The sequence below is a fragment of the Phoxinus phoxinus genome (assembly GCF_949152265.1).
Source record: "Phoxinus phoxinus genome assembly, chromosome: 18".
NCBI classification, from domain to species: Eukaryota; Metazoa; Chordata; class Actinopteri; order Cypriniformes; family Leuciscidae; genus Phoxinus; species Phoxinus phoxinus.
Window position 1 is genome coordinate 12,604,558 of NC_136893.1, and position 26,208 is coordinate 12,630,765.

A 26,208-nucleotide genomic window follows, 5' to 3' on the forward strand; every position below is an offset into this window, starting at 1 on the left:
TATGCCAGTTATTCAAGTCTTTCACTCTACACTGATTTCAGCGCACGCTCGACAGCACAAAATACATTTTGAAATAGGGTTTTTAAAAGTTGCTTTTGTTTTACCCTCAAGATGCATTTAGATACAACAAAAATTAAGTTGTGATTGTCCAAGAACATTTTTGTAAATTGTGATAATGTGAGTTGCCAAGTATTTATGAATTATTTGTAACCAGGGCATAAAACTAACTTTTTAAGACCTAACAATGGCCGGTGACTTAATCATTTTTTTCAGATTTTGTATTAAAAATAATTAATATTTTGGTAGCACTTTATTTTACAGTCCTGTTCCCCATGTACATACTATGTACATATTATAGTTATTACAATAACTGGGTGACTATTTACTAACCCTGATCTTACCCCTAAACCTGACCTTAACCCATGCAGTTACCTTATATTTACAATACTTTCTTAGTTAAGTACATGTAAGTGCACATACTGTAAAATAAAGTGCAACCAATATTTGTACCAGCCATGAAGCATAAATTAAGTTATTTACAAAAGTTACTTAGTCAAGACCAATGAGAGATTGTTCTTTGTCTTTTGTTGTGTGATTAACATTAAAAATAGACCTTATTTTTAACATTACAAATAAATGAGGCTGCTGTCATTTTAAGAGCTATCGCACTGATCTAGTATAATGTTACACATGTTTTATTTCTCAACTGTTTACATTTAAGACTAACTAAGGATACTTGCCAAGGTTTTGACATAATTTTGTTTGAGTATTTCTGTTCAAGCACAAGAAGACATGAAAGAGTTCAATTCAGTATTTCTCACACTGAGAAGCCGATTTCTAGGCTTGCTTTTTGGATGTTTACGCATGGAAAACTTCCCAAACAGCGCTTGGTTACAAACTGAGTTCCCTTTTGCGTCTTATTAAGCTTGAATTTTTTAGTTGGCAAGGCTTAAACTTTTGTGTCGATGCAGCACTGGCCCGCCAACTGTCATTCACATTTCACATTTGTCCACGTTCATGTTCTCACAGTTTTGCATTGTTAGAATTCATAAAAAGGTTACCGGCCAACTGGCGATTGACACGGTTTTATATACTCGGCATCATATACTCGCACATTTGGCACTTGCCGAGTCTTTATTTTAGGCTCTGTTTGTGGCTCTATAGTTTTAGCCAATCAAAACATATTTTCTTATTTAATAATTTTAATTTATAAATATTTATTATTTTGGGCTTTTTGTGGTCACCATTGGTAAAAAGAGAGAAAAAAAACAATCTTATCTCTTGATTGTCAAACCCCTTTTCCCTCACCAGCCTTACCATCCAAGCCTATTGAAGTCTTTATTGAGGAGCCCAAAGCACAGAGCGTGACGGTGGGATCTACAGTGAGCTTCATCTGCACAGCCAAAAGCAAGGTATGACCAGACATACAGACATAACCTCACCCTTCCTGACTTCTAAAACAGATGAAGAGAGAGAGAGAGAGAGAGAGAGCGCGCAATATTTGGCTGCAAGTATGAATGACTGTAAGTGAAAATATTTGCGGACATGTGCTTCTCTCATAGCTTCCAGCGTACACCCTGGTTTGGACCCGCCAAGGCAACGTCAAGCTGCCTAACCGAGCCATGGATTTCAATGGAATCCTGACCATTCAGAACGTGCAGCCTGAGGACGCTGGCAACTATGTTTGCACAGGCTCCAATATGTTTGGCATGGATGAGGGCACAGCTCTCCTCTATGTCCCAGGTTTGTGATTGGCACCTCATCCTCTAAACCTCCCTGCCTTCTAGTTTTTCAGTCTTTCTCAAGCTGCATGTCTCTTTGCTTACCTCTTTGCCCTATTTTTTTTGTCCACTGTGTTGTTTGTGCCAAATTCTGCTTTGTCGTATGGAGAACAGCATGGCTAACCCTTCTTTTTGTGTTTAAATTATTGCGTTAATCAATTGATTTTCTTGCTGAGTTTTCTGTTTGTTTTTGTCCACTTACACCAACTTGAATGGCTTTTTGTGTGGCCAATGTAAAATCTTTACGCCAGACAAAACGATACAGCTTGTGAATGGTTAAGAAAAGCAAAAATTTTGTACTCAAAGAAAATACTGTCAATCAAGACTAATCCAGCACCTGAAATTATTTATTTTTCTCAATACAAATTCATGATCATTTCTTTTTCCCCATCATGGCTGTTGCGAGCTAATATCTTGAGCAAAACATTGATTTTTACGAATTTTTGGGTTATGAATATTGCAAACTTTGCTCTTGTATATTCTTTTTTAATTAGGACAACTCATAAATTCCCATAATTATTTTTTTGTTATGTGACTCGCTTAACCGATTAAAGCAAACCGATTAAAGATTAAAGCAAACCGATCACCTGTAGTGACTCCCCTGAAGACTGACGGCAAGTTTAGTCAAGTTAAACGTTTGATATCAACTTTTTCAGTTTAGAATACTGTGCTATTGTACAATAAAACATGAGCACAACAAATTTTGTGTGAATTGTTCATTAATCTATTTAAATGTAAATTGTTGTATTAAATTCAGTGCTACATTTTACGTTAAAATTATTTACATAGAAATGCTAATTTGTACATTGCTATTATTCATGAAACTTGAGAAAATTTCTGTGAACATAAGAACACATATAGTCACATTGAATTGAATACTAAAATACATTCAAATGGATTTATGTACAGTGCACAGAAATTAATTCTTCTTGTGTTTGATGAATAAGGCTTAGACATTTTTCTAACCTCCAGTTTTTATATGCATCGTTCATGCATATTGCGTAGTGGTCTTAGTAGTGGTCAGTGAAATCAGCTGCTGGTGTAATTGGGTGTTGTCATGGTGGTGGTTCTGTGTCAGTCTTCTCACTAGCGGGGGATTTTTGTCTTAATTTCCGAGCATGTTTACTGTCATTTCCCTCCTGAGGTGGTCTTTTGGGGATAGTGGTTTATGAGGTAGGGAGGTGTCGTAATTGTAGAAACTGGGACCCGTCAGCCAAAAGGACTGCAAGTGCAATCCCGTTCCCGACTCCAAGATGTGATTCCATCTCTATTTTGTAATGGAAATATTTTTCAAATTTGCATTTGAAAATGGTGCTATTAATAGTGCAGTAGTTTGAATGTTGACTTTATCCATGAGTGTCATATTTTCCATTTCAAATTGCTTGATTTTTTTTTTCTCTCTTATGTATTGGAAACTGCCAGTGGCTTAGGCAGTGTTTTTTATATTATGTTTCAGCATTACAAATTGACTGTTCTAAACTCTTCAGTTATATTTTGTAGTAGTATTAAATAAATACATTTAATAGATAATGCCTTCCAAATGTTGCCAACAGTGATATTGTTTAGAACATATTTATTTTGACTTGTTTGACAAACTACTGTAAAATAAAATAACGGCTTACATTTACAAACACAGCGAGTGATATGAAAGGATGTTTGATGTTGACTTTAAGGTTGTATGTGTATGAAATAACACTTTAAACATTTGTTTCATGCTTTTGTGTTTTTCATTGTTTTTGTTCTTATTCATTATCTATGTTGTACACTAGAATGGTGCTTTATAACTTGTTCTTTATTTCTTTTTAATTAAGCATATAGGTGAATATCAGTTATTTCCTTAAAGCAATATTTAATTTTGTACATTTTTGAAATGGTGCTGTATCTTGAGAAAAGATGATTTTTTTTTTCCCATTATGATTCCATTGTATTTTTTTTGTCTAAACTGTGAATTGTATGTAAAAAAAAAATCTTTAAATGGTGAACATATTAAAAGAATAACAGGTAAAACAGTCGCTCTATGGAATGAAACTAAAATCTAAGGTAGGCTTCTATCAATCACAAGCTGTATTTAAAAAAAATAAAAATACATATAAGTGTTTATGCCGAGGTAAAGCTTTTACATGTGATGTGTTCTGATACTAACCTGCATGCTTTGATTTTGTGCTGTTTCCTCCACTACTCTTTTAATTATACAGCGAGTGCTTGCCTTACATTCAGTTTAAAATGTCTTCTAAATGTCTACTAAATGTGCATTGATTTTTCAATAGGAAAACTCAGTGCCCTCATTGATTCTTAATGGGGCGAACTATTGCTTGGCATTTTACAGCAATTATTCATCAACTTTTTCCACCGTTGACTGTAATCTCACATACTGTAACATGTGCTTTAAATCTATGATACTGGAGCATAATGTGTATTTGGGAAGAACTTAATTTGCATTACTAAAAAGCCAATGAGAAGCTTCCTTGTACAAATAAGCTTTATGTACTGAATATATCAGTCAAAAGTCCAGATATAAAAGGTAAAATTATTGTGAGTATCATATCTGAGACATAATTTTTTTTTCTGTTTTGAAATGTTTTTAGATTTGACAAATATTGGTGTAATTAGCATGAATGATATCAACCTCAGGCATTTTGAGAGACATTGGTAAAGCTGCCTGTTAAAACGTGCTTAATATGTAAGCTTGTTGAAACCTATCTAGAGACTCCGTTCAGAAATAATTTAGTCCGCACCCATCAAAGTAATTAAAGTATAATTTCACGGCACCAGCGCAACACAATAAAATACACAAGAAATGTTGCGCACAAGTTCTGCAGCTTCTGAGAAGTTTTTGAGTTGAGTGGCATATGCTTTAAATCACATTGAAATGCTTGGGGTCACTCTCACAAAACCTTCTGGAGTCTCACTTGACAGTATCTACCTGTCCATCATTCACAGAGGCTTCTCAGTCACAGATGTTTTTCACAGCCTATGAGATGTTTGAAGGACATAGAACGCGTAAGTCCACGTGGTTCTCTCCCTCCAGGCCTGGAGGGACACGTTTTTTTTTACGCATGCAATCTTCACGGCCTGCATGCTTTTACCACCTCAAGTAGTGCCCTGGTACAACCGACAAACTACAAGCACAGTGCTAATATGTCACAAAAATAGCTCTGTAACCACCAATTTTTTTATATTATTTGAAATATTAATCCTGTTCATGGACACATTTTCCCCATATACAGGTTGTTGAGTTGTACACATGAGCATTACTTGATCTGGCTAAGCTTTCATGGCCCATATGGGTTCATTGAAACAGGGGAGCTGCATGCTTGCACAAACGGGGACTTCTCTCTGTTGCTGAAGTGTGTCTTGTATGATTCTTATTTTATTAGTAATAAAAGTCTAACACAGAGACACAGTTCAGTGTCAGATTGGTTAGGTTGTTCTCCAAAGTGCTTGTTATATGTAACCAAACCACCAAACATCACACTTGTTACCTAACAGAGAGGGGTTCCCAACACATTTCATCAGCCCAGTATCATGCTTTTGATATGCAAGACTATGATGAGGTATATCGGATATCAAACAACATCCATTGTTCTTCAAAGATCATACTGTGACTCATTCATAATTATCATCACATGCATACTTTTACAGTGATCTGAACTTGGCTCTCTCAGTCTTGTGTTAAGAGCAATTGTATAGACACTCTTTAAAAGATGGTTTCACTGTAGTATGCATTTAAATAATATTTGATAATTAATGGATGGTAGATAAATAGATGGATATGGTAAACTGGATATATGAGCACATGGATTGGTAGAGATATGGTTGATAGTTGAGGGGTAGATAGAGGGGTTAGAGGTAGGTGGATATTGTAGATAGATGAGTAGATGGATAAATAGATGGGGGTATGTATAGACATACAGTTGAGAGGGAAGGGAAGATAAATGAGTAGATAAGTGGGTAGATCAATAGATGAATATGTTAGACAGGATGTACAGTCGTGCTCAGAATTGATGGCACCCCTGGTAAATATGATCAAAAAAATAAATCTGCATTGTTTATCCTTTTGATCTTTCATTCAATCACATTATGAAATAAATGTTTTTCTCCAAAACACGTTGGCCACAATTATTGGCACCCTTTTATTTAATACTTTTTGCAATCTCTTTTTGACAAGATAAGCTCTGAGTCTTCTCCTATAATACCTGTTGCGTTTGGAGAACACCTGACAAGAGATCAGAGAACATTCCTCCATACAGAATCTCTCCAGATACTTCAGATTCCCAGATCCATGTTGGCGCTTCTACTCTTCAGTTCACTCCACTCGTCAGGTCAAGGAATTGGGACGGTCATGGCAGAAGCTTCATTTTGTGCTCCGTAACACATTTTTGTGTTGATTTTGATGTTTGTTTTGGATCGTTGTCCTGATGGAAGATCCAACCATGGCCCATTATAAGATTTCTAGCAGAAGGCGTCAGGTTTTGATTTTTTATATGTTGATATTTGATAGAATCCACAATGCCATGTATCTGAACAAGATGTCCAGGACCTCCGGCAGAAAAATATGCCCACAACATTAAAGACTCAACGGTATATTAAATTGTACACATGGGGTACTTTTTATCCTTGTGTGCACCAAACCCATCTAGCGTGTTTGCTGCCAAAAAGCTCTTTTTTAGTTTCATCTGACCACAGATCCCTGTGCCGTTTGAAGTTCCAGTCGTGTCTGACAACTGAATTTGCTGGAGTTTGTTTTTGGATGAGCGAGGAGGATTTTTTTTCTTGAAACCCTCCCAAACAACATGTGGTGCTTTCTGACCCCAAGACTCAACCAATCTCTGTAATTCGCCATCTTTGATCCTTGAAGAGTCTTTGGCCACTCAAACTTTCATCTTCACCATCCATTAAGGCAATATAGACACACGTCCTCTTCCTGGCAGATTCGTAACATCTTTAGTTGATTGGAACTTCTTAATTATTGCCTTGATGGTCAAAATGGGGATTTTCAATTCTTTAGCTATTTTCTTACAGCCACTTTCTATTTTGTGATCACTTCTCTTTTGATGCACATCAAAACTATATTCTTTGGTTTTACTCATTGTGATGGAATTTGGGATCAATCAAATGGGAATTTGGCCTTTGTTTTTCCTCATATTTAAACTCCTGTGAAACAAGAAGTCATGGCTGGACAATTTCATGTTCCTAGTCACCCTGCATGGTGTGCTAAAAAAGGCAAATATTAATGGGAATATACTTCAGAGATATTTTACTCGTAAAAAATTATAGGTGTACCAATAATTGTGGCCAACGTGTTTTGGAGAAAAACATTTATTTCATAATGTGATTCGTTTGGATAAAAGCGTATGCCAAATGCATAAATGTAAATGTAAATGGTTGGGTAGATAGATGCTGTAGACAGACAGGTAGCTAGATGGTTGGTTGGTGGGTGGATAGATGTGTAGACATACAGTATAGATGGGTGAGTACGTAGATCTCAAAATGCATAGAATAAAAAAGTAGTTTTTTGAGTTATGGACCAAAATAGGAACTCCATCCAGGAGCCCATCATGGAAAAAACCAACGCTCTAAATGCCAGGACAGCTAAATGAGCACTGTTCAGTCACTGCGAAGCAGACCAGAGCTTAACACAGAGCTTACACAGACCAGTAGTCCTCCCTAGTTGGTGAAAGAAAGCTTTCTTTTGCTCTGTTGCCCTGGAATCCATGTAGATCGAGGGCTTGGCACCCAATCAAGTTGGCACAGACAGCAGTGAGGGCCTCGCCCTGCCAAGCCCTGTCTGCCACTTCTCATCTCCTCAAGCTGGCTGCCAAGAGACATGACTTGACCATCAGCTCTGGCAGCCAGACACATGCTGCATACGCTGTCACACCACTATCACTTCATAAACAGACCTTTCTTACTGTAAATGATGTAAACTTTTCTCGCATTTCACCCATTCGCATTTTTTTGTATTTTAGTGCTCATAGTAAAGACCATAAAGCAAGATAATAAAAAGCATGACATTCCAAACCGTTTAGACCATGAATGAAAAATTAATTCCACTGAAAATGTTCTTGACCACTTCCGTCATTGAGAGAGGGTGAGGTCTGTTTTGAATAGGTAATGAATGGTACTCCAGTTTGGAGTGCCCTACTCCTGTCTGTGATTAACTGGTTTGTACCTCACTGTAGCTGCTGAAGGGTCCCAGCCGGTGGCCACAGTCAATCCACCTGTGCTGACAGTCCAACAGGGCCAGCGGGTAGAGTTCCGCTGCTCGGTGACCGGCAACCCCACCCCTGCAGTGGAATGGATAGGTGAGCCAATCTACTTTTGAGAAAACTAATGCATATATTAATACGTGGGCACCATGGTTATGTCAAGTAGGACATGTTTGACATCTTATGTTGGTCCTGAAACAACATTCCTGCAAAACCAAAGAAGTGAAAAAAAAAAATCAACTTTTACAAAGATAATGAATTATCTAATTAAAACACTTTTTATACTTAAGTGTGAAAATACAATGTTTCTAGACACTTAATTGCATGTTATTTGCAATTAAATGAAAATAGTTTAGTTAAACTTACAAGTGCTTTTGACCCACTCATGTACATCTTTTGTATGTAAATATACTGCTGAATGTGCTGACAAGCATTTATGGTAACGTTAACTGAAATATCCTTTATCATTTATATGGAAACTTTTATTTAAATGTATTTGTAATTGCACATTATAATGAAGTTGCAAATTAAACATATTAACTTTAATTATATTTACTAACACAACAGTTAAAATTGTAATCAAGTACTTTTTTTAGCTTTTTATTGTATTAGTCAACACATCAAAATAAGTGTACTTTAAAGCATGACAAAAGATGATAAACACATTTATTTTGACATTATTAGAAATTTTGCTGTTTTAATTTTGCTACCAAAGTGTTAAGAAACATAGCCATGACAGTGTACTCTCTTTCAGTACACTTAAGTGGCCTTTTATTTCATTATATTATCTGGAATTTAATTAAAAAATAATACTTTTAAGACTTAAAATACACTAAGTGCACATGCAATGCAACTAAGCACACTCCTTTTCACAAGGAGACTGAATGTTTGAGAAGAAGCCTAAAAAAATCAGTTTTTCTTTCCCTAATCCCTAAAATCAGATTGATAATTTAGAATGTTGTCCAGCAAGGATGTTGATTGAAGAATATGTCCTTCTTTCAAATAGTTTGCTGATGGTGTGTATGTATACACGCTTCACATCAACTATTCCTTCAAATGACTCCTGGAAATCTGTCTTATAATATCTTTTTCTTTTTCTTCAGGAGGTCCCGGGAAACAAATCAGCTCAAAAGCCGTCGTTCGTAACGGGCTGCTGACCATCCCGTCTGTGGATCGCTCGGATGAGGGCGAGTACATCTGCAAGGCCCTGAACACGCATGGCGAGCACACAGCCCGAGGAGTTCTCCATGTTCAAAGTACAATGTCTTACACAGGAATATTTCAAGATTTACAGTGTAACAAGTTCCCGAATATGGTGAGTGAGTTCTTCTCAACTTTTGAACTGATGTTTCAGGTACAAGTCAACCTCACGGTCTGCCCCACGTTCAAGTAAGCCCTCCGCGGGTGGACATTCACGAGGGTGAGACTTTACGGTTGTACTGCAGGGCCGTTGGCAGTCCCACCCCTGCACTCACATGGAAGAAGAGAGGTGGTTCACTGCCACCACAGGTGAGAAACAGATTCCTCCTGGTGTCATTTATCCTTTTACTCAATTACGATTTTTTTGGGTTGTGACATTGGTCATATTTTGCCTTGTTTTTTCCTTCCTTTGAGTTTTTCTTTCTGTTTCATCCCGTGTCTTGGTGTTTGTTCAGGCAATTCCTTCTCACGGTTTCCATCAGTTTAAAAGCAACAGTCTCGATGTGTTACAGAGACGTATTGAGGAGCTACAGGTCTGTCCATCTGTCTGATGTCTGTCTCACGCGTCCCATCCCACCTGTCTCGCTTTCACTCACCCTCACCAAAACTCTGTGAACTAACTGCATGATCATTTATTTATTCATGTGACATCCATTAGATTTTTAGCAAAGAAATAATCATTACAGATTACTTAGTACAAACAGATCCTAGTATGCACAGTTAACTGGTTATACTGGTTATGCACAGTTAAATGTGCTGGTTATAGTTCTCGAAGCGTACAGCATATGCAGTGTGGTACAAAAGTCTACAATGAATCAAAATTCAAAGTCTGAACCTGGAAATAAACACATTGTGATGTAAAATGAAAACAAGTGGTGCTGTCATTGAAGCAAAGACATTTACCAAATAGTGAAATTCATTTAAATTTTACAATTAAACTTTTCACTCAAATTGTTATCCTGATAAAAATGTATTTAAATTGGAAAAATGGCAAAATAAAAAGCCAAACAGAAGCAATATCTCAATCGGACTCATTCCTTTGAACCTCACTGTACATGCTTTTGCACCGTTAGATTTGGGTTATTCCAGATATGAGACCGCTGGAGGGCTTTAGTCTCTTGCGTACCTTGTGTCTTTGTGGGCTGGTTTGTTCTGCCTAAGAGCATTGCTGCATTGTGTCAGCTTTTCCCAGGGTGTGCTCAGGTCTTCCGTGCGGCCATGCAGAAATTCTGTGTGCTCTAGCAAATGGGCCGCTTTGAAATTTGTGAATGATTTCAGACACTCATTCAACCAAGCCTGCCCCATCCCAGCTCTACTGCTGCCACGCTTCACTAGATCAGAGTTAAGCGGCTTTGCTCCTGGATAAAAAACATCACCCCCCACCCCTCTGAATACAGTCGTGTAGTTTACAGATGTAACTTACAGTTTCAGGGTTTCTTTGCCATTAGCTATACACGTATACATTCATGAATCTGAATCATCTATCCACCTTTATTTTGCAATGCTAAAGTAAGCTATTGTCCTTGAATATGCACTGAGATAACTAGAAGAATAAGAGCCCAATCTTCTGGTTCTGTGTATCTAGCACAAGTTTTAATTTTGCGAGCTCTTTATACAGTATAACCGTTTTTGTACAGCTGGAAGCGGATGACAGCCGAAATGTTTCACACCCACTCTTACATTAAAAATAAGGTGGATAAATCCTTATAAAAATGAGAAAGTGTTAATATGTTTATTAACACTTGATTTTCAGCTCTGGATAAGTATGTAGATGTTGTGTAGCCACTAGCTGCTTTAACTGTCCACTGTTACTATGTGTCTCGTTTTGTGAAATAATCAGCCTCACCAACGCCATTAATCAATTACAGGTAATGGCAGTTTATTCATCTGCTAATATAGACCTGTAGCACCATAAATGTAACACCCATAATTAATAACAATGTTATGAGGCGTGAAAAATTACACCGTGCCTTAACCAGATGCGCCAAGCTTCAACCAAGAGTGTACCTGTATGTTTTGTAAGCCACCGCAAACAGCACCATTACATTTTTCCAGGCGTTTGACTTGTTTCTGCGGTGTCGTGCCGGGTAGACTTGCCCACAATGGAACCTCATTGGATACAAATAGTTCTCCTCCTGTATATTAAAGTCGACATGAAACTGAAGTATTTTCTTCCCTATTGTGACTACTGCTGCGTCCCAATGTGCCTACTTATACTGTGCCCTAAAAGTATGTACTATTGTGAATAAAAAGTACTTACTTTTGAGTGTGTAGCAGAACATTAGGCAAGCTTTGGAACATACTACTTCGTCACTTCCTTCACATTCAATGTAATTGAATTTCCTACCGTTTCGGAGAGAAATCCAGTAGTGCGTTGATCTGTCAGATCTGCATAATGATGCATTTAAAAGATAATGACCAAACATATCTTTTCAAAAGTTCACAATGTTGTTGCAGATAAAATATAATGTGGATAACATCTTTTTGATACTGATTATTAATCACTCAAACCCCCTTTATCTAAACCTCTCTTCTTAATCGGCGGACTTGCACATCCGTCATGTTTGTAGTTTTTTAACACTTTTTATTCGGAATATGTAGTTCTGATCGAAATCCTCGTCCATCGTGCAATGGGTTGTGGGCACGGATCTCCACTTCGGATTCCAACCGTAAAAAGTAGACCATCCGTGGATATTTGGAATGCTTATTTCAAAATACTACGATTTGGGACACACTAATTCTAATTTCGAATACTATTTAGGATGGATAGTATGCAAATTGGGACGCAGCATGACAGTATATCCAATTTAAATGGCTTTTTGAACAAGAAAAAATGTAGGGCGGGACTTGATTTTGTCCATCGGGAATTGATTTGATCTTTGTGGTTTGTTTTTGTTGTGAGCTTGTCTCACCCTCGTGCCGAAAAACACATCATCAGAGACGAGGGAGGGGAAGCTATTTTGATTAAAGATTTCGAGGGCACATGCATTTTAAGAAAAGTGATGATGAGCACGTATAAATCATTTAAATAAATAAAAAAACTGCAACTGTTCTGATTGGCTACGTTTCGCCATGCCTTTTTTCATTTTTCCGCGCGTTCAGTTTGCCGCTAGTCTTGGTCTGGACACGGTGATAGCCTCATAACAAAATTCATGTAAATTACTAAAATGCTAAACAATAAAACAATTTTTTAAAAGTGTATTTGCAGGAAATATATTCATGTATTTAAACTGTATTATTGAGTGTAATGCGAGTCTTACCAAAGCAAGGTAAGTAATGAGTATAAAACTTGTCTACTGTTGTTGATTTTGATGTTTATTCCCCTACTATTGTACTACAAACACACTTTGTGGATATTCACATAATAAATCTTCTCAATGTTTTATATGTAGCACTTTTTACAATGAACATTATTAAGAAAAAACAATTGCATTGCAGTAATCATTTCTAAAATGGTCCTGAAATATCCGTATATGCATATCCTCCTCAGGCCCGTATGGAGCGCACTGACATCGGCACTCTCGTCGTACCCAATGTTAGGTCATCTGATGCAGGCACATATCTCTGTGTTGGGACCAACACTGCTGGTTCCTCAGAAGCTTATATTGAGGTCTTAGTTAAAAGAGGTGAGGCAAACCATCAAACTAATTTTACTCGAACGTTTTTTTTTTATAGGATATAATTTTAATATTGTCCTCTCGCACTAATCAGGTGAAATCATCCCCTCTGGAGTCACCATCCAACCCTCTATTGCTTCAGTAATGGAGGGAGAGACTCTAGATCTTAACTGCATCGTTCCAGGAACCTCTCCTGCATCTGTCAAATGGAGAAGGGCAGGTGGACTGCTGGCATCCAATCATCAGGTTTATCACCGTCCATTATGAAGCATATTTGATTTACGTGATCTCATAAGTATCTGCGTCATTAGATTTCTGAGCCACGTGCATAACATATGAACCATACGTGTGCTTGCAAGGTGCTGGGGACTCAGCTGCGGATCCTGCAGGCCTCTGCAGATGACACTGGTGAATATATCTGTCAGGTGGAGGGCGGCCCATCCCCTCGCCAGGCTTCTGTATCTGTGTCTGTGACCTCCAGCTCCTCCCGTAAGTCCTCTTCATTGATGACAAACAGGAGTGTGTCAATGTCCATCAAGAACAGCATTAACCAAACGCTATTATTTAGGCAGAGGCTGTTTCATAATGTCGCATTGACTCGCCTATCCTCATATTTTGGTTTTCCGTGAATTGTGTCAAAAGATAACTTATTTTCCAAGCTTATTCTTCTCTTAATGTGTCCCAGAAATTAATTTAAGTTTTTTGTTTTACATTTATGGGGGAATGTTATGCCAAATCAATTAACTCAAATTTGTTCACATTCTGAACCATTATATCTGTTACTTATAAAACCAAATCAACATCACATTTATAATTATCTGATATAATGCACAAGATATCATAACACAATACACAATCAGAGAGAAATAATTAAAAGTAATTGGCCTTTGCCTGTTTTAGATTATACAGCTATTGAATGTATATTGATATAGTTATTGTTGGGAGTGCTTTCTTTACATTGTGTATTTTTAAGGCTGATTTGTGTTCATCAAATATGACTTTATTTGCTACACATTCAACAGTGAATGCAGAACTAATATGACACACTGAAGCACTAAAAGTATAACTAAACAACTCAGAAGACTGCACAACGTACAACAGGCAGACCCAAGTCCTGTTTCATTTCTAACCCTGGACCTGATGCTGTGTGCAATATGTGCTCACTGTTTTTTGTGGTGTGATTTTGGAGTAGGCCTCCAGAGCCCCATTATCTCCATTGAGCCACATAGCGCAGCAGTGAAGAAGGGCGAGACGGCGAGCTTCAGGTGCAGGGTTCACAGCGGAGCCCAGCCGGTGCGCTTGGAGTGGAAACCCGCCAACAACCAGCCTATGTCAGGTACACTGCTGCAATTCACTGTTATGTCAGTGTACTTAAAAAGATGATACCTGAATATTAATGTTTTTTTGTTCATTAGATAACGTGAAGCTTGGTCCTGACAATTCTGTCATGACCATTACTAATGCCCAGGCCAAAAACCAGGGGACCTATCGCTGTGTGGCCAGCAACTTGTTCGGAATGACTCACAGCATTGTGTCGCTCATTGTAAGAGGTATACCAACATTTCATGCAATTTTCAAAAGAAAAGATGGTTGGAGGGGTACTGAGGTTTTTGGAAAACCAGTTTGGAAGCTATTTTTAATTTAGTGCGCACTATTTTCTGAATATTTCTGTTCAGTTACTTCAGTTGCTCATTTCTCTTATACTTTTGTGTGATTTCATTCTTAGAATCTCCTAAGGCTGTAGTGACCCCTGCAGGACCGGTGCGAGTCAGGGTCGGCGATCCCATCAATCTCGAATGCCAGGCCGCTGGAGAGCCAAGACCCTCTGTGAGATGGCACAGATTGGACAACAACCGCAGGACGATGCTGAGCAGCCCTGTGCCTGCCGATAGCAGTGCTGTCATGCAGGTTATGGGCCGTTTGTAGTCAAGCCGTCGTCGTTTACAGAATCATTTGCCTCTCTATGTTAATCAGACAGTTTCATTCTATGTTCAGGTCTTAGTTGCACGGCCAGAAGACAGTGGCACATATGTGTGCACAGCACAGAATAACCAGGGCACAACTGAGACTCGTGTAGAGGTGTTTGTAGAAGGAGGGCCTCAGGTGCCAACTGTTCCCCGTGCCAGCGTCCGTGAGCCTTTGACAGTTGTGGTAGAAGGGTCAACTACCACACTTCATTGTGATGCCCATGGTAGGTGCAACCGTAGGCAGCATTTGACAGTTATGATCGTTAAAACCTATTAATATATCTAAATTAAAGAGTGTGTCTTAAAGCACTTGTATCTTACCTAAAGGATTCCCAAAGCCTACAATCACATGGTCTAAAGAACGGTCTTCTCTGCCTTGGAGACACAAGATAGTCGACAACAGCCTGGTCTTACCTAATGTGGGCCGTCAGGACTCTGGTCAATATGTCTGCAATGCCACTAACCACATGGGCACCAGTGAAGTCACCATCATGCTGGAAGTCGACAGTGAGCTTTAATCATTTATAGAGATTATCATTTTAAATCCTTGTTCACCTGATGCACATATACAAACATTATTATTTTACGCTACAAAATAATATTATGCTTTGTTTTCAAGTAAAAATATCCCTCAAACCAAATACATGTACTTCAAGCAAAATCGTATACTGTATTTAGACTTCAGAGAATAAATACTGAAAAACTGATAAATATATCATGCATCCTTTATGAACAAATTTGAAGACCATGTCAAACATTTAGATATTTATCATCACTTTTTTTGTTTGTTTGTTTGTTTGTTTGTCCTGTAGATGATTGGTCCCGACAATTCTGTCATGATCATTACCAATGCCCAGGCCAAAAACCAGGGCACTATCGCTGTGTGGCACATTACAATAAATTATTTTCTTATTCAATATTTTGGTCTTGTTTGCCAGGAAAACAAATCTAAACACGATAAATGTACATAATTTAAACATTTCTTAAGATATGAATACATTTACGATAATATATTTGGAATTTATTTATTATATTTTTTAATGGGCAAACTTTTTTTTTACCTCATGTGAGATTTAAACTTAATGGCAGTTGGGGAAATGCACTAAAATCCTGAAAAAAAAAAACTTATCTTACACAATTTTACTTTAAAGTACAGTACAAGTTAATTTATTTAGATTTATTTTGCTTTAGTTTAGACATTTATACTGGAATACCGGTACATTACCTTTTTTTTCTTTTCTTACATTTTAGCTGCTGTCCAAATTCCTCAAACAAGTGTGAAGCATGTTTTCCTGTTCTTGTAAAGCTCTCTAACATGAGCCAGCTGTAATTATCCAACATCCTCTAACTGACATTTCTTTGGTCGGGCAGCCCCACCCTATGCCACTTCCTTGCCCGATGACGTGTCAGTGCGAGTGGGTGAAGTGGTCCGACTGCAGTGCCTGGCCCATGGCACCCCACCCCTGCGTTATGAGTGGACTAAGGTCAACGGCAGCTTGCCTCCTACTGCTCAGCTGCAAGGAGGAGACCTCCAGATCAACCTGGCCAAGGAGAACGATGCTGGGACATACAAGTGTGTGGCCAGCAACAAGGTTGGCAAGAGTGAAGCGCTGGCCAAAGTCTCTGTCCGATGTGAGTGTTGTCATTTCAGTATCATGCAATCTCACAAAGTGATCATCAGATGAATTGTCACTGGCATGCAGCTTGACCTCTGACCCCTGTGTCCTGCAGCACCCCTGTCGGTGAAAGTGTCCCCACAGATGGAAGTGAAGGCTCTGGGCAGTGCTGTGGAGTTTACCTGTGCTGCTAAAGGAGGGTCTCAGATTGAGATTGAGTGGCTGAAGGAGGGAGGAGTTCTTCCGCCAAATCATCACATTAAAGATGGAGTGCTCAGGTGACATTATCTGATATAAACATTGACTATCAAACATTTTAAGGGTTAGTTCACCCCAAAAGGAAAATTATTCCATAGTTTATTTATACTCACCCTCAAGCTATCCTAGGTGTATATGACTTTCTTCTTTCCGCCAAACACAATCAGAGATAAATTATCAGAGACATATTGTCTCTTCCAAGCTTTATAATGAGAGTGAATGGTACCCTAGATTTTGAAGCCCAAAAGCACACCCATCAATTATAAAAGTGCTCCACACGGCTCCAGGGGGTTAATAAAAGCCTTCTGAAGCGAAGCGATGAGTTTTTGTAAGAAAAATATCCATATTTATATTTTCATAAACTATAATCACTGGTTTCCGATAAGGGCCAGACGCGAATTGAGTTCTGGCAGAAGGGTGACCTATGACCCGAGCCAGGATATTTTTTAATATAACTCCGATTGTGTTTGGCTGAAAGTCATATACTGTACACCTAGGATGGCTTGAGGATGAGTAAATTATGGGTTCACTTTTGGGCGAACTAAACCCTTTAACATTAAAATTCAGATTAAAAAAACACCAGAATGGGAAACAAGGGTGCAGATGTAAAATAAAATAGGATATGATTCTGTAGTCTTCTTCAGGGTCACATGATCCTTCGGAAATAATTCTAATTATGTAAATATGATTTTTCTATGCTCAAGAAACCTTATTGTTATGAATGTTGTGCTGCTGTATATATTTGTGGAAACTGTTATTTAAAAAAATCTGGTTTCTTTGATAAATAGAGAGTACAAAAGAGTACAGCATTTTTTTTTAATAGAAATTTTTACTGTCTTTACTATCACTTTTTAAATGACTCCCCTCAAACATTTGAACTGTACTGTATATTTCCCATAACTTAAAAAAATTCTGAACAGTATATAAATATATATATTATATATTTTATTTTATATATTAATATATATATATATATATATATTACATGAATGCATTTAATACTACAAATTCTGTAAAAAAAAGAAAAAAAAAGAAAAGATTATTTACTTGTCTGTCCACCCAGCATTTAAAATGGTAAAATCATGTGGTAACACCACGGTTGTGCACAAGTTGACCTTTTTAGTAATTAAAATAATGTTATATTTAAAAATATGTGTACTATAATAAATTGTTTAGCAATTATATATAAGTTCAACTGATTATGTCAAAATGTTGACATTACTGAATAATTTTGTATTTAATTGTTGGTACAGTCGAGAAAGTCAAGATCTTTGAAATTAGACTTTAAAACTCTAACAAAATCTTAATTCCTTGCTATGTTTGTTATGTTAAATAATATTAATGGGATTGAAGATATGATATGGGATAGTTCTCAGAATAAAATACATAATATTTGTGCCCCTAATGCTTTAAATTATTATGCTGTGTATCCTTTATTCATAATCTTTGTTCTTATTTGTGCAGAATCGAGAACCTTGAGCAAAACAATGAGGGAATCTACACATGCAGAGCTACAAGTCTGTTTGGACAGGCTCAGGACAGTGCTAAACTCACCATTCAAGGTCCCTTATGACACCCATAATACGATATGTTTCCAAATCTTGGTTTAACTAAACTTTAAAAACCCACTGACTGTGCTTTTTGTCTTCACAGCTCTACCCAAAGTGAAGATCAACGTGCGCACGTCAGTACAGACGGTGATGGTGGGCAACTCCGTGGAGTTTGAGTGCCATGCGATCGGTGACCCCGAGCCCACAGTGCGCTGGAGTAAAGTGGGAGGCTCGCTTCCTGATCAAGTGGAAGTAAAGGGGAACATCCTGAGGATTGATCAAGTGACCGAATCAGATTCAGGACAGTACCGCTGCACTGCCACTAATAATGTTGGCTCAGAGCATTCCCATGTGGTCCTTAATATCCAGTGTGAGTACATTATTATATCCAGGATCATGTTTCTTTTGCCATTGGTTTTAATTTGTATTGTGTAAAACCTTAAAAAAGACATCAAGCTCAGGGTCTCCTACAAATGGAGTCTCGTATTGCAGTGCACAGTATTAAAGGGAAATTGAATGTAACTGAACCCTGATTCCTAAAACATGTGCACTTTTGTAGCCTTGCCTCAGATTGCTGCACAGCCTGAGGCAAAGGAAGTGACAGTTGGCTCTGATGCGGTCTTGCCCTGCATCGCATCTGGATACCCAGTCCCAACCATCATATGGTCAAAGGTAACCCTTATGTTTCATGGCTAAACTCGACCTAATTCTTGACCCTAAACCCATGTGTTCACACAGCAGCATATAACAGTTGTTAATCCTGTTTAGAGTACTAAATATGGTTCCGTTAACTTCAGAAAGCTATGATTTGTCCTCATCTTACAGGTGGAGAATGAGTTACCCTCTAAGTGCAGACAGGATGGACATGTCCTGACAGTCCCTGGTGTCACACACTCAGATGCAGGAACGTATGTGTGTACAGCTGCTAATAAGCAGGGGAAAGTTGAGGCCTTCACCAGACTCAATGTTCATGGTTGGTTATATATTATACAAGTCTGTTCTATCTGCAGTTACATATCTTTTTTTCCCCAGTGTAGGTCTTAAGTGGCAATTCTGCTTGTCTGTAATTGTGGCTTTGTGATGGCAGCAATGATTTCCCCTGTATGGTTGGATTATAGACAGGTATAGGTTTGCTTAAACATCTTCACGGGAACTGCACACCTGGTTAAGTGTCATTTAGAAGATATTTTTATCCAAAGTGACTTACGAAATGTAGCTTTCGGAATGCTTGTAGAGTGTCTTGTAGATTGAGTATTTGGAAACATTCACAATCATGACATGTTTTTCATGAGCTATTTCTTCCACTGAAGATTTTCTGAAATGTTCTACTGCTTGTCTCTCTAACATTCGGTCTGTGTTCATGTGGTCTTCCAGAGAGAGTGATGCCCCACTTTACCCAGGAGCCTCTCTCGTACCTCACACTGCCCACCATCAAAAACTCCTACAAAGCATTCAGCATCAAAATTACCTTCAGGCCGGACAATGTTGATGGTAAGGTCCCTCAAAACTATTTTACTGCACCAAAGCTGTTTTAAATATACACCGTTTTCATTTTGCTGTCATTACTTAAAAAAAACAATGTTTTTTATGTTGAAGTGTTGAAAATAAGAATAAAATAGAATATAATTCTATTAGTTAGTCCTGTTCATGTTGTTCCAAACATGTTCCATGACTTTGTTTCATCTTTGAGACAGAAAAATATATAGTTTGAAGATTCTTCCTGCTGGTCTTTTTCATAATGACTGTGGCTTATTGTATGGAAACCACCCGCTTAAAGATTCTTCAAAATGTCTTAATTGTTTGTTCCACTGAAGTCATACAGGTTTGGAAAATCATGATAAAATAACTTTCTCTTTAAAGGTTACGAGCAGTGTTACATGTACTATATGAAGGGCACACTGTTTCTAAAATGTTTAGTCCTTGTATGTAAACTCAATTATTCTTTTTGTTCTTTACCCTCCTTCACCTCTCTTTGGTATGAAGGGCTCATTTTGTATGCCGGTGAGTCTGCTTGCTTGCCTGAGAGTGTCTGAGTGCACATGCTGCAAGATTGAATAATGCCATGCAGCAGTGCAGCTCAGCATACTCTCATTGGGCCCTTAGAATGGCCCTGATAAACATATGCAGGCATGACAATAGATATGATGTCCATCAAGGCACTTCTGCTTCTCATTGAGTTGGTTGCAGCATGATGCAGGAACGTTATCATGGACCGACTGAAGCTTTGACAGTTACAGTATACAGCATGTGTGCAAAGTTGGGTTTTTTAAAGTTTTAAAAAACCCGGAAAAAAATTAAATAAATAATTTTAGATTCTACAAGAGAATTTAGGCATCACAACATTCTAATGTACAGTTTAAAAAATTGTATTTTGAGATTTGTTAAAGATTACATTTAACAGTGTTATTAAATTCATAATTATTAATGTTTTTAAAGATACACTTTAAGTGAGCATTAAATGATGGCGAAGGTAATCTAAATGTGAAAATTAGCATGTACAATTAAATGTACAATATGGACAGATACCAATAAATAGGGCTGCACGATTAATAGAAATACAACTGTAATCACATATAGTGGGATTATGAGGGGGCACGGCCACCTCGGTCACTATAATAATGATAAATAGTTATTTTATAGCTATATTGATATATATAATCACAAAATTTGGGCTTCTAAACAAGCACAGCATTTCATATCTTATTTTAAATCACAATTTTAATCACAAACATTGCTATTAGAGTTTTCCCCAAAATTGTGATGCCCTATCAATAAACATATAAAATTGCTAATATCGGCCTATAACTAATATGGTATCAATATATTGTGCATCCCTTCATGAAATAAAACTGAAGCTTATGTTTCGGCAAGCTCATCGATGGTTCTTTTTGAATGCTGATTAATGCCCTCGATCTATACCAGTGGTTCTCAAAAGGTTTTGCTTTTGAAACTCAAGCAGTGATCCAGCACAGTGCCAGTACCAATTTTTGGTTTGCAACCGATCAGTTGAGAGCCACTGGTCTGTACTACCCCATGTGATGGAGACCGAGCAGAGTCATGGCATGTGCCCATGCATGTGGCTTGCGTTGGCAGTGATTGGCATTGTGAGATGCTGAACATGGCAGCAGCTTTTCCCTCAGCATGCTGCTTTACTTTCAGCTTAAAAAAGGGCTTTGTGCTTTGGCAAGCTCCATGGTTAGGTAGGGCGAATGCCGACTTATCTTTTCCTTTCATGTCCAGGTATGATCATTTATAATGGACAAAAGAAGACCACAGGAGCTGACTTCATTTCGTTTGGGTTGGTGGGCGGCCGCCCTGAATTCAGGTGCATTACCTTTCAATATCATACCAATCTCAGAGAACATTTTGCTTCTAAAACCGGATATAACGTTGACTTTTTGATTTGATGTTCCAAATGTGCATATTTTTCTTCCACAGGTTTGACGTGGGCTCTGGGATGGCAACTATTCGTTACCCTACTGCAATTAAACTGGGCGAGTTTCACACAGTGCATCTCTATAGGAATCAGACTCAGGGCTCTCTTGTTGTGGATGGAGAAGCTCCTATAAATGGAACCTCACAGGTGCATATTCTTCTCTCCATATCCCGAATTAATATACTGTTTTGTGGTGGTGTTATGGCAGTTAAACAAATTGGAAACATGTTGTGTGTCCGTGCAGGGGAAATTCAAGGGCCTGGATCTGAATGAGGAGCTGTTTGTTGGCGGTTATCCAAATTATAGCATGCTTGCTAAAACTGCAGAACTCAAGACAGGGTTTGTTGGTGAGAAAACCCTAATGTTATTCTGTGCCATATGAATTTCATAGGAATGTATCAGTAGTAGCTTTCATATAAATAGCCTTCTTTCACTGAGTTTTTGTCTTTCTTTAAGGCTGTATCAAGCAGCTCATAATCCAAGGTGATGAGGTCATTTTCAAGGACCTTGATAAAAGTTCCACTGGAGTTTCGAATTGTCCCACATGCAAGGACCGCCCATGTCAGGTAATCCCCTACAAACAAAATGATTCTTTTTTTTATTTTTATTTTTTTCTTTATTCTTTTTTTGCTTTTTACAAAATGATTCTTTGAATCAGCATGCACAGTGGTATTTGGACACTTTCGTAAGTCACACAAAAACATGTGCATTTTATTGCTGAAGAAACAAAATATCAAGTATCATGTAATGCTAGTCCGTAGGACTAGGTAGGCAAAACCACAGGGATTTTAAGGGAATTAATAAAGTCAAATACTTGTCATTTTTTGTCTTATATGATATTTCTCCAAGTTTTTTGGGGCCAGTGTATGTGTTTTGTGTTATTGGCCTGTGAAAACAGATTACCTAAAGTAATTTGTGTGTTTCAGAATGGTGGAGTGTGTGCAGATTCTGTAGCCAGTCTCTACAAATGCAATTGCCAGAGAGGATTCACAGGGAGCAACTGCCAGCATCACTCCTCCTCACACTGCCACTCAGGTCAGAATTTTTAAAAGCAGGATCAACATCACTCCTCGCGATTTTAATTAACTTAAATTTTAATATCCCATAAAACATTGGCATGTAAAGCACCATTTCCACCCCATGTTCAAGAGAACAAAAATCGTCACTTCCTGAGAAATTGGCACAGAATATCTGCAAGTTGCTGCAATCGGCAGAGGAAGCCACTGATTAAGCTGCTAACTAAGACACTTTATAGACTAGAAATTACTTGCGCCTCAGAGTACGCAGATAAAATGTAATAAACGCTGTCATGTTATCTTGCGTTGTGAGTGCTGGTGTTTGGGTACGCAATCGTGCGAGACAGTCCTGGGAAGTAATTATACCCAACCATTCTGAAGACAGACTTTGACTCGGGCATTTCAGAATGACCAAATTAACATTTGAGATGGGGTCCATTTTAATGTGATATTCAAAAATGCTGCTGTTAACCGCAACAGAGGCCTGTGGACCAGATGCCACCTGCATAAACCGACCCAGTGGTTTGGGCTACGACTGCCGCTGTCACTTGGGCAAGTCTGGAGGGAAGTGCATGGATGGTAAAGCTCAATATCATTCACTTTTAAAGTTCCCTGAGCACTTTAAGGTCAACTATGGTTCTCACTTACCCTCTTCTTGACAATCGCAGGTACTCTGGTAACGACACCATTGTTTGATGGAGACGTATCATACATTGCATATCCTCCTCTCACAAATATTCATAACGACCTCCGCATCGAGATGGAGTTTAAGCCCATGGATATTGATGGGTTGATGTTCTTTAGTGGAGGCAAAAAGATGAAAGTGGAGGACTTTGTGACGTTATCTATGGTAGATAGACACGTCGAGTTCCGATATGAACTTGGTACAGGTGAGAGATCCGATTATCAAATAATTATATATTCTTTGCAAATAATTATAATTTTTCTTTGTCATGGTCAATTACAGAATGTGCTTGATTTTTGGAAAATTGTGATCATCACCCTCAAGAGGCCAAACTAAATTGTATAAATAATAAATGTTTTTTTCTGTCTGTCGTTTTATCTATTCTATCTATCTACCCCCCACCCCCCCACCCCCACCTTTTTGAATTGAACTCACCTCACAGATCTTGATCTTTCAATAACAGTAATTGGACACTAAAGTAACAAAGTACCTCCTCATTTGAGCGCAAGGTTACCTTACAGATATCGAAAACCTAGAAGCTGTATATGCCTTGATACCCTCCAGTTCAAGCTAAATGCATTCTCATTTCCGTGCTCTCAGGTCAAGCTGTTCTGCGCAGTCAAGAGCCCGTGTCTCTGGGTCAGTGGCATCGTGTGGTGGCCGAACGGCTCAATAAAGACGGCTCCTTGAAGGTGGACCGTGCACGAGAGATCACAAGGTCCTCTCCAGGCAAGGCCCAAGGTCTTAATATCCACACACCCATGTATCTGGGAGGAGTGCCCAGCATGGACATCTTGCCCAAACCTGCAAATGTTAGCATGCTGTTTGATGGATGCATAGGAGAGGTGAGAATGTATTGCGTTGAATTGTTGTTTGCATTAGAGCCCACAGTCATGTTTGGAAATGAAATAGTTTCTTTTGGCTTTGTTTTTCTTTACAGGTCTTCATTAATGGAAAGAAGGTGGATCTCTCATACAGCTTCACTGAGAGCAGTGCCATCAGCCAGTGTGAAGACGGCAGCCCATGTGACCGCAGGCCTTGTCTGCACGGAGGCACGTGTATGGCCAGTGCTGAGTACGAGTACCAGTGCCTCTGCCCTGAGGGACACGAGGGTGAGTTACTCAACAATATAATATAATATAATAATAATAGTGTGTGTGTGTGTGTATATATATATATATATTTATGTTTGTTTGTTTTATAATGTATTTTTTAATATTTTAAAGGGATCAGGGATGGATTTTTTTTATTATTTTAATATGTTCCTTGAAATTTACGTATAATATTAATAAAGTTTTTTGCACAAAAAAAATGTGATGTGACACTGAGGACTGGAGTAATGATGCTGAAAATTCAGCTTTGCCAACACAGGAATAAATTACATTTTAAAATATATTAAAATAGAAAACAGTTATTTTAAATTGTAATAATATTTCAACAATTTTACAGTTTTTTGTTGTTGTATTTTTTAATCAAATAAAAGAGATGAGTGTAAGAGACTTATTTCAAAAACATAAAAAAATCTCACCAATCCCAAACTTTTGAACGGCGGTGTATATACTGTATATGCGGCTCCTTTAATAAGGCTTGTCAGTAAATGACCACTGTTATGATTGGCGACCTCATGAATTTTTGAAAAAAAATCAATGCCCACTCCCTATTGCATGCGAGTAAGTGTTTTGAAAAAATCCATATAAAACCATCCTTTACAGACAAAGCATTATGAAATCATTTACTTACGGTTTGCAATGTAACTGCTGTACAGTTGGCTACTAAAAACAAAAGTTTCTTTGCGAACTCTCCATTACACTGTGCCTCATTCACAAATCAAAATGCTCCGAACAAACATAATCCTCCAACGCGATCAGTGACGCTGTTAAATCCAGGGATCCTTCTGAAGTCGGTACAGAGAAGCAAATGAGCCATTTCAACGGGATGCGTTTAAAACAAACGTTCTTTCACTCTTCCGTTTGTCCTGTTGTCGAGAGACTCAAGTGTGCATCTGTATACAGTATCCAGTGTAAACAGCGTCAGTGATAGTAATGGGTCTATTTGCTTTTGACACGATGTGATACAATGCTCACATCCAGTGTTGGCAAATGTCAGCCATTAAGCAACTGAATGCCAGTGGGCGGGGCCTATGGAGTGATGATGTATAACTATTTGTTGATGTCTTGCTCATGAGGCAATTATATGAAAATGAATTTGCCCGTGTCACATCACATGTCACCCAATATCAAAATGAGCTGTTTTTTGGACCTTGATTAAATGCTTTATTTATAATGGGCAGGACGTTTTAAGCTATGAAACTTGCAGGATGTTTTAATGGTTCAAAGACATGTTAAGCTTGCTAAGGCTCTGAAAATCCTCATTATTAAATTGTATTTCAAAGAATTATTTAATCCAGATTTTATTATTTTTTTTCCCCATATTTTGGTGTTCTTCAGGTGACCGTTGTGAAATAATGAGGGACACCTGTCGAGATTCTTCGCAGTGTCAGAATGGTGGCAGCTGTGTGAATAACCACTGTGTGTGTCTGGCCGGCTACACAGGCCGACACTGTGAGAAAGGTCAGTTCACAACTGCTAGATGTTTAACACATTGTTTTGATAAATCTTTTTGCATATGATCTTTGCCTTCCGATTAGCAACTGCATTGCTGCAAATGTAGGTATATTGAACACTTTTTGCATTTATTTTTCTATTGTATTGTACATAATTGTCAGCTCATTCTATCCAGTCAACTTTATCATTAAGAACATATTATGAGGAGAAGGGTGCTAGTTATTATATTTATCAATGTATGCTTTTATTTTACAAACCTTAGTCTTGGGTACAATAAAGGCTAATGCACATTTCCAGTTATTGCCATGA

General features: G+C 38.0%; 1 protein-coding gene across 21 annotated transcripts in view; it reads left to right on the forward strand.

Annotated features, from left to right (window-relative positions):
• hspg2 (heparan sulfate proteoglycan 2) overlaps positions 1–26,208 on the forward strand; it is a 105,461-nt gene that overhangs the window by 70,262 nt on the left and 8,991 nt on the right. For 13 of the 21 annotated variants that reach the window (XM_079587356.1, XM_079587374.1, XM_079587375.1 and 10 more), the window contains 33 exons: positions 1,312–1,412; positions 1,563–1,743; positions 4,722–4,781; positions 7,964–8,086; positions 9,094–9,246; positions 9,345–9,499; positions 9,646–9,723; positions 12,681–12,816; positions 12,902–13,053; positions 13,167–13,296; positions 14,000–14,143; positions 14,223–14,357; positions 14,534–14,715; positions 14,803–14,998; positions 15,102–15,281; positions 16,146–16,406; positions 16,506–16,668; positions 18,113–18,210; positions 18,302–18,568; positions 18,758–18,870; positions 19,024–19,171; positions 19,573–19,689; positions 20,182–20,199; positions 21,439–21,523; positions 21,637–21,781; positions 21,879–21,981; positions 22,091–22,200; positions 22,561–22,669; positions 23,131–23,229; positions 23,319–23,540; positions 23,936–24,180; positions 24,276–24,447; positions 25,783–25,905. In XM_079587356.1, coding sequence (XP_079443482.1) covers positions 1,312–1,412; positions 1,563–1,743; positions 4,722–4,781; positions 7,964–8,086; positions 9,094–9,246; positions 9,345–9,499; positions 9,646–9,723; positions 12,681–12,816; positions 12,902–13,053; positions 13,167–13,296; positions 14,000–14,143; positions 14,223–14,357; positions 14,534–14,715; positions 14,803–14,998; positions 15,102–15,281; positions 16,146–16,406; positions 16,506–16,668; positions 18,113–18,210; positions 18,302–18,568; positions 18,758–18,870; positions 19,024–19,171; positions 19,573–19,689; positions 20,182–20,199; positions 21,439–21,523; positions 21,637–21,781; positions 21,879–21,981; positions 22,091–22,200; positions 22,561–22,669; positions 23,131–23,229; positions 23,319–23,540; positions 23,936–24,180; positions 24,276–24,447; positions 25,783–25,905 — 4,704 coding nt within the window. The remainder of the gene's footprint in view (positions 1–1,311; positions 1,413–1,562; positions 1,744–4,721; positions 4,782–7,963; positions 8,087–9,093; positions 9,247–9,344; positions 9,500–9,645; positions 9,724–12,680; positions 12,817–12,901; positions 13,054–13,166; positions 13,297–13,999; positions 14,144–14,222; positions 14,358–14,533; positions 14,716–14,802; positions 14,999–15,101; positions 15,282–16,145; positions 16,407–16,505; positions 16,669–18,112; positions 18,211–18,301; positions 18,569–18,757; positions 18,871–19,023; positions 19,172–19,572; positions 19,690–20,181; positions 20,200–21,438; positions 21,524–21,636; positions 21,782–21,878; positions 21,982–22,090; positions 22,201–22,560; positions 22,670–23,130; positions 23,230–23,318; positions 23,541–23,935; positions 24,181–24,275; positions 24,448–25,782; positions 25,906–26,208) is intronic. The other 8 variants (XM_079587370.1, XM_079587357.1, XM_079587358.1 and 5 more) reach the window with 3 other exon arrangements.